General features: G+C 38.3%; 1 protein-coding gene across 6 annotated transcripts in view; it reads left to right on the top strand.

The window, feature by feature from the left end:
• The window catches only part of PEAK1 (pseudopodium enriched atypical kinase 1), a 309,411-nt gene that overhangs the window by 260,393 nt on the left and 31,039 nt on the right, over positions 1-17,979 (top strand). For all 6 annotated transcript variants that reach the window (XM_004758478.3, XM_004758477.3, XM_045070736.1 and 3 more), the window contains one exon: positions 10-203. In XM_004758478.3, coding sequence (XP_004758535.1) covers positions 10-203 — 194 coding nt within the window. The remainder of the gene's footprint in view (positions 1-9; positions 204-17,979) is intronic.

Here is a 17,979-nt window from a genome sequence, read left to right as displayed (position 1 = left end):
TTGTTTCAGTCACAAGACCCATGAAGTGACAGAGGACTTCTCTCCTCGGGATCCAAGATCCGTTGTTGCGAGGCAAGATGACGGAGCCTGCCCTCCCATCACAGCAGCCTTGCCCCTACCTGGACTGGAAGGGGACGAGGAAAAAGAAGACGTTTCAGATACTATTGACCTGAATCCCTGTAGTGCAACCTACAGCAACTTAGGTAAGTAGAAAATGTCATATAAATAGTATTTAAACTTTGCCTTTTTATGCACTACCCAAATGCTTGATTTCCCTGGTGAGATGGTTTTTATTGCTGCATGGAGCAAAAGTTGGACAATGGGAGCCATAATTATTCTTTTTTTTTTAAGTTTTTTTTTTTTCTTTAAATTCCAGTTCGTCAACATACAGTGTAATATAAGTTTCAGGTGTACAGCATAGTGATTCAGCACTTCCGTACAACAGCAGGTGTGGAACCAGAAATTTTAATTCACCTCAGAAAAAGTCCTTGTGTTTACTAGGCATATACTGAACACTTGCTACCATGAGTCCTGTGCCATGCGCTAAGGGTGTGACATGGTCCCTGCTTGAGGGACTCACCGGGAGGATTTCGGTAGTATATCATAAATACAGTGATACACACATTGAATATTTTTTATATTACCCAGGAGAGGGTGCCAAAAGATGCCTTTTGGAAGCTAGTTCCTGAACTAACTCAGCTGGTGGACAGAGGGAACAAAGAGTATTCCAACCCAAGGCAGCAACAGGAGCAAAAGCACGAACCCTGGAACAAGCACGGTGCCTGGGCTACCACAGCCGTTTCATGCTGCTATGAGCAGAAGAGTTTGATGAGTGTGTGTTTCAAGCTAAAACCTGAGACTTTTTTGCTCTCTGTGATAGTAACCCATCAGAAGGTTTTAAGCCGAGAGATAACGTGCTATAATTTGTGTTTTAGAACATCCGCTTTATAGGCTGCCATGAAAGATGGATTGGAGGTGAAGTATTTGAGGTGAAATCTAGTAGTTGGGTACCTTGGCAGGACCATGTAAGGAGATGAGAAAGGCCTCAACTAAGGGAATGGGAGGGGGAACAGTAAACAGATTTAAGAGGCAAAATACATAAGGTGTAGTGGTTAATTTGATAGGAAAATGATGTGGAAATCTATGATATAGCTCAGATTTCTGGCTTGGAGCAAGCAGGCTCAAAGAAGTAAGATCCCAGTTATTGTGGTGTTCAGGCAGAGGCTGAGGGGCCATCTCTCAGAGATGCAGTGAAGAGGAAGCCTACAGGACAAAGAGGGCCAGACTGAGTGACCTCTAAGGTGCCTGCCAGTGCAGAGATTCTTCAGTTTTTCCAATCATCTTCACTCTTCTTCCTTGAGTACCCAGGAACTTTCCATCTGTCGTCTTTCCTTGAGTGTCAGAGTTCTCTGCACAGCCTGGGGCTAGATAAGGATTTCTCATTGCTGTTCTCCCCAAAAGTCAGGAGAGGGGTGAGTAGCCTGAGTTGAACTGCCATATGCACAGCACTAGCAAGATCCTTATGGGCTCTGACAACACTTAAACCTGTTTGGAGATCGGTGGCGCGTAATATCAAGGCATTCTTCTGTCTTGTTTCTCTTTTCCTTTTTTTGTCTTTTCCCTTCATCAGGTTATAGTAGGGAAAAATTATTCTAAGAGCAGCTAGAGTACTTGGAAATAAAGGAGTCCTTAAGAAGGCAAAAAGATTTGAAGTAATACTGTAGGAGAAATGCTCTAATGTGCTCTTTTGGAAAACTCATCATAACAATCCACATGCAGTTGAAAATACGTTCTATAAGGAAGACTTCCATTCTAAGTTCTAGAAGCCTTCTATGATCTGTGCGTTGTGGAGCCCATATTACAGTATACCCAAACAACCATCTCAGATGCCATTTTCCAGTTGGAATTATAGTCAGACAGCTTACTCAACTTCTCCCATTGTTTTATATTTTTTGAAACATCCCGCAAGATACAAAAACTATTGCTTATTTACTATAGTATGCTCTCAGCATAATATATTGACATATCTTTCAGACATTCTTACTACCCCAACATTTCTTTTGTGATGTCCTCAGTAAAATATATTACTAATTATTACTTATTATATGGCATCTTATGGCATCTCTTTAAAAAATATCCATCGGCTGGGGTGCCTAGCTGGCTCAGTCAGTAGAGTATGCAGCTCTTGATCTTGGGGTTATAAGTTCAAACCCCATGTTGGGTGTAGAAAATACTTAAAATTTTTTAAAAAGCTTTTTAAAAAAATCTATCCACCAATGTCAGTTAAGGTTAATTATTTGATCTTATTTGTCTTTTCAGTTCTGTAGATAATTAGAAAAAAAATAGAACCTTACTTCCATGAATAATCCAAGTACCTCATATTATATTATATTAACTCATTTAATCCTCCCAAAAACCTTAGGAATTTTGATCCCCATTTTTCAGATGACAAAAATGAGTCAGAATGCCTTGCCCAAAGTCACAGAACCAGTAAGGATTGCACCAGGATTGGAACCCTGTCAGTGTTAACCAGGACTATAATGATCATAACCACTAAATTCTTGTAAAATACTGAAGGACTGCAGCCGTCTCCCCGCCACCCCCCACACTTTTTTTTTAGTCATCTACATTGAGACACAAAATTTCAAAATTTCAAAAGATTACCATTACTTAGAACACTAAAAATACACCATGTTATAGATGCCCCATCAAAAAGATAGCTTTTTTTCCAACCTGTTAATTTACTTTTAAACTTTGTGATGCTCGTAAAGTGTTGCCTTATTTTCCTTAAGTGCTTGTGTGGCTGTGCTTGATTCCATAGCGTATGACACATGTTAGTTTCTTCTTTGGGAAGGTTTTACTATGCGAATAAAATAAAAACTGAGTAACACATAGGGTTGATGACATGAGTTCTACAGTTGTGGGGGTTTTAATTATTTCTTTTGTTCCTGTTTTTTTTCCTAATGAAACAAGTATTTTAGATGGCATTTGGAAATTGCCTTTTTCAATATTTTTAATAAATCATTTGCAGGAAATTTTAAAGTATCTCATTGGGTAACTTCTTGTGATTTAAAGTCCTAGGAGCTTATTATTTAAAAATCTGTAGTTTAAAAACGGAAAGGAAACAGTATTTTTAAATGTAATACCTTTAGATCTTTTTAAATAGTCTAAAACCAATCTATAAACACCACGTTCTTTCTTTCTTTTTTCTTTTTCTTTATCTTTTCCTTCCTTTCTTTCTTTCTTCCTTTTTCTTTCTCTCCTTCCTTCCTTCCTTCCTCCCTTCCTTCCTTCCTTCCTTCTTTTTCTTTATCAAATGAGGCAGAAGATGGATGGACAGACCAGTGGAAGAAATTGAGGGAGGAAAATAAGGATTACCATTATTTTTACTGTGGAATTTATTTCTGAAAATTACATTGTAAAGTGGATGTGGGAGGCAGTGTAATATAGTAGGCAAAAAAAACAAACCAGGGGCGCCTGGGTGGCTCAGTGGGTTAAGCCGCTGCCTTCAGCTCGGGTCATGATCTCAGGGTCCTGGGATCGAGTCCCGCATCGGGCTCTCTGCTCAGCGGGGAGCCTGCTTCCTCCTCTCTCTCTCTCTCTCTCTCTGCCTGCCTCTCTGCCTACTTGTGATCTCTGTCTGTCAAATCAATAAATAAAATCTTTTTAAAAAACCCAAACAAAAAACAAAAAAAAAAACCATAAGTTTGAGGGATCAACCAGGTTTTGGTTCATCTGGTAGCTGTGTCATTGCCCACCTGTATGCTTGTAGTTCAGCTGTTTGGCATGCCAGAACTTCAATTTCCTCCTCTGAAATGAGGGGATGGTGATATCTGCTTTATAGGGATGATGATAAAAGAAGAACTTGGTATATAGAAGTACTAAAGAATTATGAAGTTCCTTTATTTCTTCCCAAAGATACGCTGTTGCTTTCTCCTTCAGATATGTTTGATGTGCTAGCCAGATAATGTAGAATAAAGTGGAAATAATTTAAAATGTTTATTAGAGATGTTGAGGGACACCTGGGTGACTCATTTGGTTAAGTGTCTGACTCTTAGTTTCCACTAGGTCACCATCTCAGGGTTGTGCGATCCAGTCCTGCATCAGGCTCCATGCTCAGCATGACGTCTGCTTGGTCCTCTCCCTCTCTCTCTTCTCCTCCCCCATTCATGCACATGGGCTCTCTCCCTCTCAAATTTAAAAAAAAAAAAAAATGTTGAATAAGCAGACCAAAAAAATATAAATTCAAGAAGTTGTGGGTTGCTTGCATCCTAAAGACTGAAGTTGTGAATATGATAGAGGACCCCAAGTTCTGCTAATTATTACTGATTTGTGCACTTGTGCAGACTGTATATTTTTTTTAAGTTTTTTTTTGTTTGTTTTTTGTTTTTTGTTTTTTGACAGAGAGAGAGAGCACGCAAGTAGGCAAAGAGGCAGGCAGAGAGAGGAGGAAGCAGGCTCCCGGCCGAACAGAGAGCCTGATGCAGGGCTTGATCCCAGGATCCTAAAATCATGACCTGAACTGAAGGCAGAGGCTTAACCCACTGAACCATGCAGGCGCCCCTGCAGACCATATCTTAAAGCCATTTCTTTTTACCTTAGAGATTATTCTCCAGGGTTAATTCAGGTGGCTTTTTTCTTCTCCTTAGCATAAATAAAGCAAACCTTATTTTGTTTAAACTTGGTTAATTATTAGGTTCTAGAGCTGCACTATCCCATACAGTCGGTAGCCACTAGCCACATCTAGCTATTCACATTTAAATTCATTAGAGTATAAATAAGAATTCAGTGTCTTAATCTCACTAGCTAAGACTAAGACAGTGTTGCTAGTGAGACACTAGTCTCACTATTGTCAGTGCTCAGTAGCCCTCAGTGGCTAGTACTGCATTGGACATGCAGATACAGAACATTTCTGTTGTCACAGAAAGTTCTGTTGGACAGCACTTCTTTTTTTTTTTTTTTTAAGATTTTATTTATTTATTTGACAGAGAGAGAGTACAAGTAGGCAGAGTGGCAGGCAGAGGGAGAGGGAGAAGCAGGCTCCCCACTGAGCAGGGAGCCCAATGTGGGGCTCGATCCCAGGACCGTGGGATCATGATCTGAGCGAAAGGCAGAGGCTTTAACCCACTGAGCCACCCAGGCACCCCAGGACAGCATATCTTTAAAGAATTGTTTATTTGGAGGATTTGTATTGTCTCCTATGGGCACAAAAATCATATTGGCCTTTATGCAACTTGAAAAATGACGATTTTACTCTGTATGATGGTGATATGAGGCCTCTGAACAAACCCTGATCTCTGCTTAATCAACCCCAAACTGAATTTAGCAGGGTATCAGCCACCCAAAATGATTTCCCAAATAAGCGATAGAATATTTTTTCAATCAGACCTCAACATTTTCCCCACATTTCTATGTCTATCTCAAGATGTCTAGAAGAAATATTGCTAGTTTTTTATGTGGCACACCTGACTACTTTATCAGCCTGCTAAAATCAGGCGCTCATAGTAACTTTTACTGTGTTAGAAATAAGTCAGTGACTTCAGCTGTCCTTCATTTACTTTGTAACTGAGTACACTTCACGTTAGTTTTTAGAAATATCTATCAACTCTCCATTTGCAGATTCTTGGCTTACCTCTCCTTCTGTGTGCCTACAACATAGCAAATTACCAAAAACATGCAGTAGGTATTAAGAACATGTTTGAATGAGTTAGCCAAAAGTGACTTTCACATTTGACTTTATAAGATTCCCAGATTAGGGAAGGTAAGCCCTCAGGAAATTTCATATAGAAAAATTTCAAGTATCAGTTTTTGTGCTCCATTAATCAGCTGGCTTTTTTATTCTAATCCTGGCATACCTTGGAGATATTATGGGTTTGGTTCCAGACCACCACAATAAATTGAATACTACCATAAAGGAAATCAAATTAATTTTTTGGTTTCCCGATGCATATAAAGTTTATGTTTATCACTGTACTGTAGTCTGTTAAATATTCAATAGCATTATATCTAAAAGACAATATACATATGTTAATTAAGAGATGCTTTATTGCTAAAAAATGCTAAGCTTTCAGTGACTTGTAATCCTTTTACTGGTGGAGGGTCTTGCCTCAGTGATGCTGGCTGCTGACAAATCAGGGTCTGAAGACTAGGGCCTTCAGAAATTCAGAAATTGCTATGGCAATTTCTTAAAATAAGTCAACAGTGCTATTTGCTGCATCAGTTGACTCTTCTTTTCACCAGCGACTTCTCTGTAGCTTGTGATGCTGTTTGATAGCATTTTAAGTTTAAGAACTTCCAGAATTGGAGCCGATCTTCTCAAACCCTGCCTCTGTTTTATCAGCTGTGTCATAGTCTAAATCCTTTGTCATCACGTCAACAGTCTGCACAGCATCTTCACGAGGAGCAGTTTCCATCTCAAGAAACCATGTTCTTTGCTCACCTATAAGAAGCAATTTCTCATCTGTTAAAGTTTTATCATGAGATTGCATCAGTTCAGTCCCATCTTCAGGCTGCACTTTTTTTTTTTAAGATTTATTTATTTACTTGAGAGAGTATGAGAACAGGCTTGAGTGGGGGAGGGGCAGGAGGAAAGAATCTGAAGCAGACTCCTCACTGAGCACAGAGCCCCACGTGAGACTGGATCCATGACCCTGAGATCACGACCTGAGCTGAAACCAAGAATTGGACACTTAACCTACTTGAGCCAACAAGATGACCCTTCAGGCTCCACTTCTAATTCTAGTTCTCTTGCTGTTTCCACCACATCTGTAGTTACTTCCTCCACACAAGTCTTAAAACCCTCAAAGCCCTCCATGTGGACTGGAATCCACTTCTTCCAAACCCCCGTTAATGTTGGTATTTGACCTCTTCCCATGAATCAGGAATGTTCTTATTGGCATCTAGAAAAGTGAATCCTTTCCAGAAGGTTTTCAATTTACTTTGTGTAGATCCGTGGGGGAATCACTATCTATGGCAGCTATAGCCTTGCAAAGTATATTTCTTACATAACAAAACTGGAAAGTCAAATTGACTCTTTGGTCCATGGCTTACAGAATGGCTGTTGTGTTAGCATGCAAGAAAACAACATTCATCTTGTATACCTCCATCAAAACTCTTGGGTGACCAGGCACAGTAATATTTTGAAAGGAATTTATTTTTTCCTGAGCAATAGATCAAAACAGCTGGCTTAAAATATTCAATAACATGTTATAAACAGATACACTGTCATCCAGGCTTTGCTATTCCATTTAGGGAACACAAGCAGAGGTGATTTAGCTTAATTCTGAAGGGTTTTAGGGTTTTTGGAATGGTGAATGAGCACTGGCTTCAAATCAGTCACCAGCTGCACTAGCCCCTAACAAGAGGGTCAGCCTGTCATTGCAAGCTTTGAAGCCAGGCATTGGCTTCTCCTCTCTAGCTATGAAAGTCGGAAATGGCATTTTGTTTTACTATAAGACTGTTTCATCTACCTTGAAAATCTGGTTGTTTACCTGAAGCTAGATCTTCTGGGTAACATACTGCGACTTCTACATCAACACTTGCTTCTTTGCCTTATACTTTTATGTTACGGAGATGGCTTCTTTTCTTAAACTTCATGAGCCAGCCTCTGCTAGCTTCCAACTTTTCTTCTACAGCTTCCTTACCTCTTAGCCTTCATAGAATTGAAAAGAGTTACGGCTTTGCTCAGGATTAGTCCTTGGTTGAAGGCAATGTTGTGGCTGGCTTGGTCTTTTTTCAGACCACTGAAGCTTTCTTCATATCAGAAATAAGATGGTTCCACTTTCCACATTGGTGTGTTCACTGGAGTGGCTCTTTTAATTTACTTCAAGAACGTTTCCTTTGCATTCGCATCTTGGCTAACCTGGTATAAGAGGCCTAGCTTTCACCCTACCTTGGTTTTCAATATACCTTCCTCAGTAAGCTTAATTATTTCTAGCTTTTGATTTTTTTAAAGTAATTTAAGTAGTAATTTAAGTAGTAATTTTTTTTATTTTAAAGAGAGAGAATGACAAGAAAACGGGCAGAAGGAGAGGAGAGGAAATCCTTAAGCAGACTCGCAACTGAACATGAAGCCCAATACAGGATTCAATCCCAGGACCCTGAGTTCATGACCTGAGCCAAAAACAAGAGTCAGATGCTTAACTGACTATGCCACCCAGGCGCCCCTCTAGCTTTTGATTTAAAATGAGAGCTATGCAACTCTTCCTTTCACTTAGAGGCCAGTTTAAGGTTATTAATTGGCCTAATTTCAATAGTGGTATGTCTTAGGGAATAGGAAGACCCAGGGAGAGGGAGAAAGATAAGGGAATAGCTGGTCGTGGGGCAGTCAGAATACATTTATTGATTAAGCTTGCTATCTTATATGGGTGTGGCTTGTGGTGCCCCCCAAAATTACAGCAGTGACATCACTGCTGAGATCACTATCACAGATCACCATACAAATGTAATAATAATGAAAAAGTTTGAAAAATTGCAAGAATAACTAAAACATGACACAGAGACACAAAGGGAGCAAATGCTTTTAGAAAAATGGCGCCAATAGACTTGCTCGATGCAGTGTTGCCACAAACCTTCAGTTTATTTTTTTAAAAAATGAGAACACAATATCTGCAAAATACAATTAATTGAGGTATGGCTGTATGAGGCTTAATCCAGAGGTTTCCTAAGGAAAGAGTTATATAAGCCATTCTTCTACATAACCCCACAAGATCACTTTTTTCTTTTAAGATTTACTTATTTATTTTAGAGAGAGGAAGAGAGAGCGCAAGTGCAGGGAAGGGCAGAAGAAGGGAAGAGAAACTTTAGCAGACTCTTCAGTCAGCTCGGAGCCTGTCACGGGGCTTGATCTTTTGATCCTGAGATCATGACCTGAACTGGAACCAAGAGTTGGACACCTAACCAACTGTGCCACCCAGGGCCGCCAAGATTACATTTTTTGTTTTTTAAGTAATCTCCACATCCAACATGGGGCTGGAACTTACAACCTCGATTATCAAGAGTTGCACACTCTGCTGACTGAGCCAACCAACCAGGCACCGCTCCACATTTCTTATCTTACTTATCTAGGGCATCTCCTTAAGGCTGAACCCTTAAAACACTGAAAGAAAACCTCTTAAAATCCTCTGTCTCCAGAACTTCCTTTGGCAGTGTATTGATCATCAGTGTGAAATGTTAAGGGGTGAGGGGCACCTGGCTGACTCATTCAGTAGAGTATGCGATTCTTGATCTCGGGATTGTGAATTTGAACCCCACGTTGGGTGTGGAAGTTACTTAAATAAAATCTTTTTTTAAAAAATGCTAAGCGGTGAGTGTACTTAAAAAGAGTATCATTACTTTGCTGGCCTTAATGTTGTTAAGTATATAATAATGGCATCATAAACAGAAGCTTTAAAAAAAATCATTCTGAAGGATATATTGCCGTTAATTCATTTACTCAACAAATAACTATTAAGGAACTTCTATGGGCCAGATATTATTCTACACAATCCAAAGTTAATGATTTGAACCAAAGATTAAAGAATTGCACATTTTTAATTATCTGAATCTTTAAAAAACAAAAACCTGAGATTGACCACTTTGAACATTTGAGCATTTGTTGTACTTTCTAAAAATATAATTATTACTATTTAAAAAGGAATCATATACTGTGTCCCTATCTTTTAACTTAGCTACATTTCATTTAAAAATAGTTTCCCATATACTAGAATTAGTTGGGGGAGACAATATTCAAATTATGTAGATAACTCACCCCCAAATAAATAATCTCTGTTCTTGGAGAGGTTTTCAAATTACATTCTATAAAAATTGAGTCTGTCAGCTGCTACACCACTGACATTCTTTAAAGTGGTCAGCGTATCTCTTTATTTGAGGGTATGCGCAAAGTGGTCTTTGGAGGTCAGCTTCGTTTTATCATTTGGCATGAAGTTGATGTCCCCTGGGGTTTGCCAGTTGGTGCTTCCATTTGACTGTGGTAGGACCCTTCTTCCTAAGCTGCTGAGGCCTGCTGCAATGAGATGATACAGTGAGTGCTAGGTTTAGCCAGTGATGGCCCAGTCACTTGACAAGGCGGGTGCACGGTGGTATGTGACATCTATATTTATAAACCACCGTGCATATTTCCCAGTTTGGAGATGAACGTCTCTTCCTTTGTTCTCTCTTGTCCTGTTCTCATCTACATTACTTGTCATGAGCCCTGGAAAAAATATTAGGGGTGAAATTACAATTTAAGGAAAAAAATATGTCCCATTTATTTGGGCTTTAATACGTTCATTCAGTAAACATTTGTCAAACACCAACTATCTCCTGGCACTGGAAAAAACAGTGCTATCTTCAAGGACTCTTGGCCTTTGAGAAAAGCAGACATGGGCTGGACTCTTAGGAGCCCATGTGCTAGTTGCTATGATGCAGATATTTCAAGGTTTAATGAAAGCCTCTGCCCCAAAGCATGTAGGAGAGGGTCAGTTAAATTTTGAGCAGAGTTTGAAAGAAGGGTGGTTGTTTGTCAGATTGGCAAGCAAGGAAGAACATCCCAGGTAGAGGGAAGAGTGTGTATAAAGCCTAAAGCTAGGGGAGATGAGGCTAGACCATAAATGGTATATATACATCACAGTGATAAATGTAAAAGATATACCTATAGGAAATAGAGAGCTACTGAAGATTTTTTAATAAAAAGACATATCAGGATTTTTAAAAGATTGTTTTGGGAACAACTGGAAGCAGAGAGACCAACTAGGAGCCCATGACATTCCTGTCTTATGGGAATGAAGAGTTAATTATGCTCATCCACATACTGCTCCTGTCCAAATGTGTCATTAAGTGCCCTTAGTCCCTAGCACCCCACGATTATAATGATTGTCAGGTCTTAAACAAACATTTGCTATGGTTTGTCCCTAGTGTGTCTTCAAAGGTAGTGCCTTTTAGCAGATCTCTGTAACAAGAGAGTTATTATTTTGAGTTTTTCAGTATGTGATTATCTTTAAAATGTTGATCTTGGGATGCCTACATGGCTCAGTCAATTAAGCATCCAACACTTGATTTCAGTTCAGGTCATGATCTCAGGGTTCTAGGATCAAGCCCTGTGTCCGGCTCTTCACTCAGCAGGGAGTCTGCTGGAGACTCTCCCTCTCCCTCTGCCCCTCCTGCTTGTGCTCTCTCTACAACACCCCCCCCCACTGAAATAAATAAATTAATTAAAATGCAGATATTTAGAAATAATATTTTTCTTATGTCCTTTCTACTTACCATAGCAGTCTTGTAAATCTTAACAGGCCTATATCAATCATTTTCCTTCCTGAGGGGTTTTAAACCACCTTTGGCTACTTCAAAGTGTCATTAAATTATTCCTTTTTAATCCATCTTTCATCATTTGCTTTTAGAACATGACACAGGGGTTTTCTGTTAGTCTGAAGACATTTTTAGGTGGGGAGAGAGTAAAGAGATAGAGTAAGGAAGCTCAAAAAGAGGGGAAAGTAAGATTTGAATGTGGTTTAAACATATTTGTCCAAAAGAACTTTTTTAGTCTATAGCAAGGCAAGATTTAGAACACAATCTTTTTTTTTTTTTTTTTCTGTTTAGAGAGCTGGTATGCCACAAAAATGTAGAGTATGTGATGTTATATCAGGACTGCTGAAAGCTGAGCTTAGTGTCTGCTCCCAGAGGCTTGAGAGGAATGTACAGGATTCAAAGTTTAAAATAAAAACAGCCAAGATACCAAGCTTTTAAAACATTGACCCTGATGATTGGAATTCAGTCAGGAGAACTTGTCTTTCTTGAGGAAAGAATTAAAAACACAAAACACTTTTAAACGTGGGAGAATGGCGTGACCTATTTGCATGGGCTGTGCAATGCTCATGGTTTCATCTTAACACGCCAATATTTCTGATTCCCATGTGGAAATCTCCATAGCTCCCAGGAGATCATATCCCGCCACTTGGGAAAAGAAGCCACTATTAATTCTCTTTCTTTCCTTGCTGCCTTGGCTGTCCATTTTCGTTTTGGAATGTTGAGCAACTCTTCTGACTCTGTGTCCTTCAGTCTGGCAGCCGCTTACTGCACAATGGCTGCGTGTCTCACACAGTGCCAGGTACTGAGGAAGTGTTTAAAAAAAATACATACGCATGTTATAAAAGGCTGAAAATGCTGTAATAGAACAAAAGCACTAAGAGAGCACAGAGGAAGAAGTGATGGTTCCCAGTTTGGATATGGGGAGTAGGGAGGCTTCTGTGGAGAAGGGCCAACTGAGCTGGGCTTAGGACACAACACCTTCACTAGAGCAGAGCGGTAGAAATAAAAATACGGAGCAGATGAAAAGAACAGGAAGCAAATGCTTGTGTGGGGATGTTGACGAGAAATGGTGGTAGATAAGACGGAGAGCCTTGACCAGCTTGCTGAGGAGTTTGGACTTTATGCTAGAAGTGGAAGAAAGTGGCGTGATCAGCCCTCTTCTACCTCCTCTGATAGACACTAAGCAGCTGCAGACAGTGATAGACTTTGTCTCACTTGCCAGTTCTGAGGTAATTTTTTTTAAAGAAGCACTTTGGGAATCTGTTCCTTTTCCATGTCCATGATTATTTTTGTTTGTTCTAATTTGGAAGAGTGTGTGGAAAATGACATCCATAAAGCTTCTTCTAGGGACCACATTGGAAAGGCCAAGAATAAGCCCGTGTTTCTAGCTCTTTCATGTATACATTAATGGCTTCCTTCCTTTTTTCCTTCTCTCCTTCCATTCCCTTCAGCAAAACTCTTTGCTTGATCCTAAGTATACAAATGAGCCACAGTAGTAGGGAATCTCGGCAGGAACACAGATCAAGGGTTGTAAGTAGTTGAAGAGAAATGTTCACTACATATATGAGGTCCCGAGGAAAAAGACGTCAGTCTTGGGGAAACCATTCCTGGAAGAGGGTTAGCCTGAGCAGAGAGAGAGAATGTGAAAAAGCCAAGAGTGCTAAATACACTGCCAACAGTTTGGAAGCCCCAACTTCAGAGGCAAGATGAAATACTACAAGAAAAATAGGTACAGCCGGGGCGGGGTCATGAAAGGCTTGCTTTCTGTGCTCCAGCCAAGAAAATTCTGTCCTCGGGATCAAGTCCAAATTCTCAAGGACATATTTTTTAAGTGGAGGACTGCCTTGATCAGTTCTGGTGTTTAAAAAAAAAAAAAATCTCTGTAATGACCATGTGGTGTGGGAGGCAAAGCTGGAGACAGTGATAACAGGCGACTGTCACAGTAGTAAAGCAAGGATGATAAGGTGCTGGCACAGTTCACTGCTTCTAACCTTCTTCATCACACTTCATCTCTGAAAGGTCTGGGTCAGCAAGTAGAAAATAAAGGTTTGTTATAAAGCCTATTTCTGTCATGTTGTAAACAAACTATGGTTCTGACTTCTCACATTAGCTGAGGCAAAACAGGGCTGGGGCAGCTGGGGCATCCTTGGTGATGGGAAGGACACAGAGGAATGGAAAGATGTGACTAGAAACTGAGTTTACAGTTGTTTCTAAGAATGGATGGTTGATTTTCTTTGTTGAGATATAATTTACATACCGTAAGATTCAGAGGGTACAATTCTATGAGCTTTAGTATATTCACAGAATTTTACAATCATCACCAGTATGTAATTCCAGAACATGTTTATCACCCTAAACAGCAGTCACTCTCCATCTCCATTGTCCCCATCCTCCAGCAACCACTAATCTACTTTCTCTTTCTAGGGATTTACATATTTCTGGATACTTTATGTAAGTGGGGTCATACGATATGTGACCTTTGTGACTGGCTTCTCTCTTTCACTTAGAATAATATTTTCAAGGCTCCTACAGGAGGTAGCCTGTATCAGTACTTCATTTCCTTCGATGGCTGGATAATATTCATTTATCCATTCATCAGCTGATGGACATATGGATTGTTTCTCCTTTTTAGCTGTTAAGAATGTTGCTGAGAACATTTGCATACAAGTGGACATATGTTTTCATTTCTCTTGGATATGTATGTAGGACTGGAAATGCTGGATCGTGTAGTAAACTTTATGTTTGACTTTTTGAGTAACTGCCAAACTGTTTTCCAAGGTGACCGTACCATTTTAGATTCCTACCAGCAACGTGTGAGGGTTTGAATTTCTCCATATCCTCACCAACACTTGGCCGTCTTTTCAACGATAGCTAGCTTAGTGGAGGTAAAGTGGTATCTTGTGGTTTGGGTTTGTATTTACCTAATGGGTAGTGATGTTGAGTGTCTTTCCATGTGCTTATTGGCCATTGGTGTGTCTTCTTTGGAGAAATGTCTATGCAAATCCTTTGCCCACTTACAATGGATTATTTATCTTTTTATTGTAAGTTACTTATAAATTCTGGATATGTCTTATCAAATATAAGACTTGCACATATTTTCTCCAATTCTGTGGGTTGTCTTTTCACTTTCTTAAAGTTGTACTTTGAAGCACAAAGTTTTTAATTTTTATGAATTTCAATTTATTTTTTATTTTTTTGCTTGTGCTTTTTGGTGTCATTATCTGCAAAATCATTGCCTAATCAAGGTTGAAAACACTGATTCCTATGTTTTCTTCTAAGAATTTTATGGTTTTAGTTCTTATGTTGAGATCTTTGCTATATTTTAGTTACTTCTTGTATAAAGTATAAGGTAGGAGTTCAGTTTCATTCTTTTGTATATGGATTATCTGGTAGTCCCAGCACCATTTGTTGGAAAAACTACTACTTCCCCATTGAATGTTCTTGGCACCCTTGTTGGAAGTTGATTGACCATAAATATACAGGTTTATTTCTATAACTCTCAATTCTAGTCCATTCATCTATATTTCTATTCTTAGTACACACAATCTTTCATTTTTAATTGAAGTATGATTGATGTACAACTATTAGTTTTAGGTGTACAACATAGTGATTCAACATTTATAGACATTACAAAATGCTTACCAAGATAAGTGTAGTTACCATCTGTCATCATAAAGTTGTTACAGTATTATTGACTATATTCCTATGCTATACTTTTCATCTCTGTGACTTTATTTTATAACTGAAAGTTTGTACCTCTTAATCCCTTTCACCCATCCCCCAACACATAATACATACAATCTTGATTCCTATAGTTTTGAAGTAAGTTTCGAAATTGGGAAATGTGAGTTCTCCAACTTTGTTCTTCTTTTTTCAAGATATTTTTTGGTTACTTTAGATTCATTTTATTTCCATATGAATTTTAGGGTTCTCTTGTCAATTCCTGCAAGAAAGCCAGCTGGGATTTTGATAGGGATTACATTAAATCTTCAGAACAGTTTTGGAATTGTTTCTGTCTTAGCATATTAAGTCTCTGATCTGTGAACATAGATGTCTTTACATTTATTTAGGTCTTTAATTTCTTTCAGCATCGTTGGTTAGTTTCCAGTGTATAAATCTTGCCCTTCTTTTGTTAAATTTATTCCTAAATACTATATTGTTTTTGATGATATTGTAAATGAAATTCTTTTTTAATAATTATTTTTTGATTTTTCATTGCTAGTGTATAGAAATACAGTTGTATACTGTATAAACATAGATGCATAGAGCCTCTCTGAGGCTCTGGATTGAATCCTTCCTCACCTCTCGCTAGCTTCTGGGGGTGGCCCTCAATCCCTGACATCTTCGGTTTGCAGCTGCCTTATTGCATTCTCTGCCTCTTCACCACATGGTGTTTTCCTATTTGTCTCTTTTTATATGACTCGTTTCCTCTTTTTATAAGAACACCAGTCATATTAGATTAAGGTACACCCTAATGACCTCATCTTAACTTGATTATCTCTGCAAAGTCTCTATTTCTAAATAAGGTTATATTCACAGGCACCAGGGGTTGTGACTTCAACATTTTGGGAGAGAGGACATAATCCATCCCATAACAGAGCATTATACTCTTTCTCAGTAGGCCTCATTTTAATAACTTTACTAATTATAATAACTTTAAAAAGTTCCATGGCATATTTCTCTGCCTTAAAAAAAATAATAATGTCTCTCCCCATTATACAATAAGCCGAAAAGATGTCGTTTTTCACAGGTGTATTTGTTTATACATTACCACACGTGTAGCTACATCTGTCACCGTACATCACTGTTTTAAGAGCATTGGTTATATTCGTTTTGCCATGCCTTTGTTCCTCGACTTATTCCTACTTATCTCCCACTCCCCTTCACCCATTTTGCCGAGACCCCTACCTCTCTCCCCACTGGCATCCATCCATTTGTTCTCTATATTTATAGGTCTCATTCTGCCTTTTGTTTGCTTATTCATTTGGGTTTTTTGTTTGTTTGGAAAGGATTAGATTCCGCTAATGAATGAAATTATATGTTATTTGTCTTTTTCAGTCTTATTTCACTTAGCATAATACCTTTTGTGCCCATTCCTGCTATCTCAAATGGCAAAACCTTATCCTTTTTTATGTTTAGTTTTCTTTGGTTAAATACCCAAGTGAAATTATTAGATCATATGATATTTCTATTTTTAATTTTTTTGAGGAACCTCCATTCTGGTTCCCACAGTGGCTATACCAATTTACATTCCCACCAACAATGCATGAGGGTTCTGTTTTGTTTACATCCTCAGGAACACTTGTCATTTCTTGTCTTTTTTGTTTTAGCCATTCTAACAGGTGTAAGGTAACACCTCATTGGGGTTTTGGTTTGCATTGCCTTGATGATTAGTGATGTTGAGCATCTTTTCATGTGTCTGTTGGCCATCTGTATGTTTTCTTTATCTATTCAGGTCCTCTGCTCATTTTTTAGTTAAATTGTTTGGGGTTTTTTGTTGTTGAGTTGGATAAGTTCTTTATATATTTTGGATATTAATCCCTTAAAAGATATATCATTTGCAAATATCTTCTCCCATTTGGTAGCTGGCCTTTTTGTTCAGTTGATGGTTTCCTTTGCTGTGCAAAAGATTTTTTTTTTAAATTTTGATATAGTCCCAGTATATTGTTTTAGCTTTTGTTGCCTTAGGAGACGTATCTAGAAAAAAATTACTATAGCTCATGTCAAAGAAATTACTGCCTGTTTTCTCTTCTAGGATTTCTGTGGTTTCAGGTCTCACATCTAGGTCTTTAATTCATTTTGAGTTTATTTTTATGTATGGTGTTAAAAGGTGCTTCAGTTTCATTCTTTTACAGACAGCTGTCCAGTTTTCCCAGCACCGTTTACTGAAGAGACTATCTTTTTCCCATTGTATATTTTTGCCTCTTTTGACATAGATTAATTAATCATATAATTGTGGGTTTGTTTCTGGGTTCTCTATTCTGTTCTCCTGATCTCTGTGTCTCTTTTTGTGTTGATACTATACTGTTTTGATTACCATAGCTTTTCAGTATAATTTGAAACCTGAAATTGTGGTACCTCCAATTTCGTTCTTCTTTCTCAAGATTTCTTTGGCTATTTGGTGTCTTCTGTGGTTCCATACAAATTTTGGTATTATTTATTCTAGTTCTGTGAAAAATAGTGTTGATATTTTAATAGGGATTGTATTGAATCTGTAGATCCTTTTGGGTAATATAGACATTTTAACAATATCAATTCTTTCAATCCATGAGCATGGAATATCTTTCCATTTTCTTCATCAGTGTCTATAAGTTTTCAGAATACAAGTCTTTCACCTTTTTGGCTAACTTTATTCCTAAGTTTTTGGTTCAATTATAAATGGGACTCTTTTCTTAATTTCCTTTTCTGCTACCTTATTACTAGTATACAGAAGCACTACCAGTTTCTGGGTATTAATTTTGTTTCATGCGACTTTCCTGAATTTATTTATTACTTGTAGTTGTATTTTAGTGAAGTCTTTAAGGTTTTCTATGTATAGTACCATGTTGTCTGCAAATGGTGACAGTTTAACTTCTTTACCAATATGGATGACTCGTTTCTTTTTCTTGTCTGATTACTCTGGCTAGGATTTCCATTACTATGTTGAGTAAAGGTAGTGAGAGTGGACATCCTTATCTTGTCCCTGATCTTAGAGGA

This window comes from Mustela putorius, unplaced genomic scaffold, assembly GCF_011764305.1.
Source record: "Mustela putorius furo isolate JIRA1106 unplaced genomic scaffold, ASM1176430v1.1 tig00003972_pilon_pilon_pilon, whole genome shotgun sequence".
In the NCBI taxonomy this organism is placed as follows: domain Eukaryota; kingdom Metazoa; phylum Chordata; class Mammalia; order Carnivora; family Mustelidae; genus Mustela; species Mustela putorius.
Note: the sequence above shows the minus strand (reverse complement) of the source record. Positions and strands in the feature narration are given on the sequence as shown.